This window comes from Fulmarus glacialis, unplaced genomic scaffold (genome assembly GCF_000690835.1).
Source record: "Fulmarus glacialis isolate BGI_N327 unplaced genomic scaffold, ASM69083v1 scaffold34822, whole genome shotgun sequence".
NCBI classification, from domain to species: domain Eukaryota; kingdom Metazoa; phylum Chordata; class Aves; order Procellariiformes; family Procellariidae; genus Fulmarus; species Fulmarus glacialis.
In genome coordinates, this window is record NW_009196629.1 from 2681 (window position 1) to 3829 (window position 1149).

The 1149-nt window shown below is 61.3% G+C and overlaps 1 protein-coding gene across 1 annotated transcript in view; it reads right to left on the reverse strand.

The window, feature by feature from the left end:
• The window catches only part of LOC104072722 (protein-tyrosine kinase 2-beta-like), a gene marked incomplete at both ends in the record, with an annotated part of 4190 nt that overhangs the window by 2257 nt on the left and 784 nt on the right, over positions 1–1149 (reverse strand). The window contains 3 exons of the mRNA XM_009572262.1: positions 1–96; positions 409–524; positions 611–711. Of these exons, the coding sequence (XP_009570557.1) occupies positions 1–96; positions 409–524; positions 611–711 (313 nt within the window). The remainder of the gene's footprint in view (positions 97–408; positions 525–610; positions 712–1149) is intronic.

A 1149-nucleotide genomic window follows, 5' to 3' on the forward strand; every position in this document is an offset into this window, starting at 1 on the left:
TAGTACTCCTCGTCCTCGATGTACCTGGAGAGCCCGAAGTCTCCCAGCTTCACGCACTCTGGGGAGGCCACCAGGACGTTCCTCACGGCAATATCCCTGCAAGGAGAGAGGGAGAAGAAGGGATGGAGAAGGGATGGAGAAGGGATGGAGAAGGGATGGAGGAGGAGAGCTCACACCCAACCAGCTCACCCAGAATGGAGAAGGGATGGAGAAGGCATGGAGAAGGGATGGAGGAGGAGAGCTCACACCCAACCAGCTCACCCAGCTGCAAAAGGGGTCTGCAGCAAAGGATGCTGCCAGCCTCTGCCTCTGCCCGCTCCTGCTCCCCCCCTGCCTGTCCCCCCGCGGTCCCTGCCGTCCCCTGCCCCTCCCGGCATCCCGCCCGGCTCCTTTTCCCTCCCGCCCTACCTGTGCACGCAGTTGATGGCCTCCAGGTAGGCCAGGGCTTTGCTGATCTGCAGCGCGTAGAGGATGAGCGTGGGCACGGCGAGGCAGTGCTTGTTCTGCTCCAGGTATTGCCCCAGCTGCAACGGGACGAGCGAGGGGGGCTCAGGGACCGAGCCGGGGCAGGAAGGGTGGGACGGGCTCCAGGAGTGGGAGCCCGGCTCACCTCTCCGTAGGGATAGAGCTCCATGATGATCCAGGTGGGCTCCTCTTCCGCGATGCCGATGAGCTTCACGATATGGGGGTGGTCCAGCTTCTTCATCAGCACTGCGGGGAGACCGTGTCAGACAGCCTGCAATGGGGGGACCCCCTTCCAGGAGCCCAAATTCCTGTCCTGGGGTGTAGGGACAGGTCTCTGCCACGAAGCCAAAGACAGACTATTGCCAGGGATAGCCTAATACGTCCCCAAAGGGGTTGGGGCTCCTGGTTTCCAGCTCTCCAGGGATTTACATCGAGGTGGTGCCCGTCTGCTCTCACACAAGGATTCAGCAGCTTTTCTTCCCCTCCCGGTAGCCATCCCTCCCATAAAACAGGTATTTTGGAGAACAGCCATGTCACAGGGGCGAGAGCACGGGACACCTCCCTCCTCCTGCTCTGTCCTGCATGGCAATGGCGATTTGTCCCCAAGCAGGGACCAGGAGATGCCAGGGCAGGGTTCCACCATCCTATCTCTAACACCCCACCATTGCAATGCCGCAACCACCA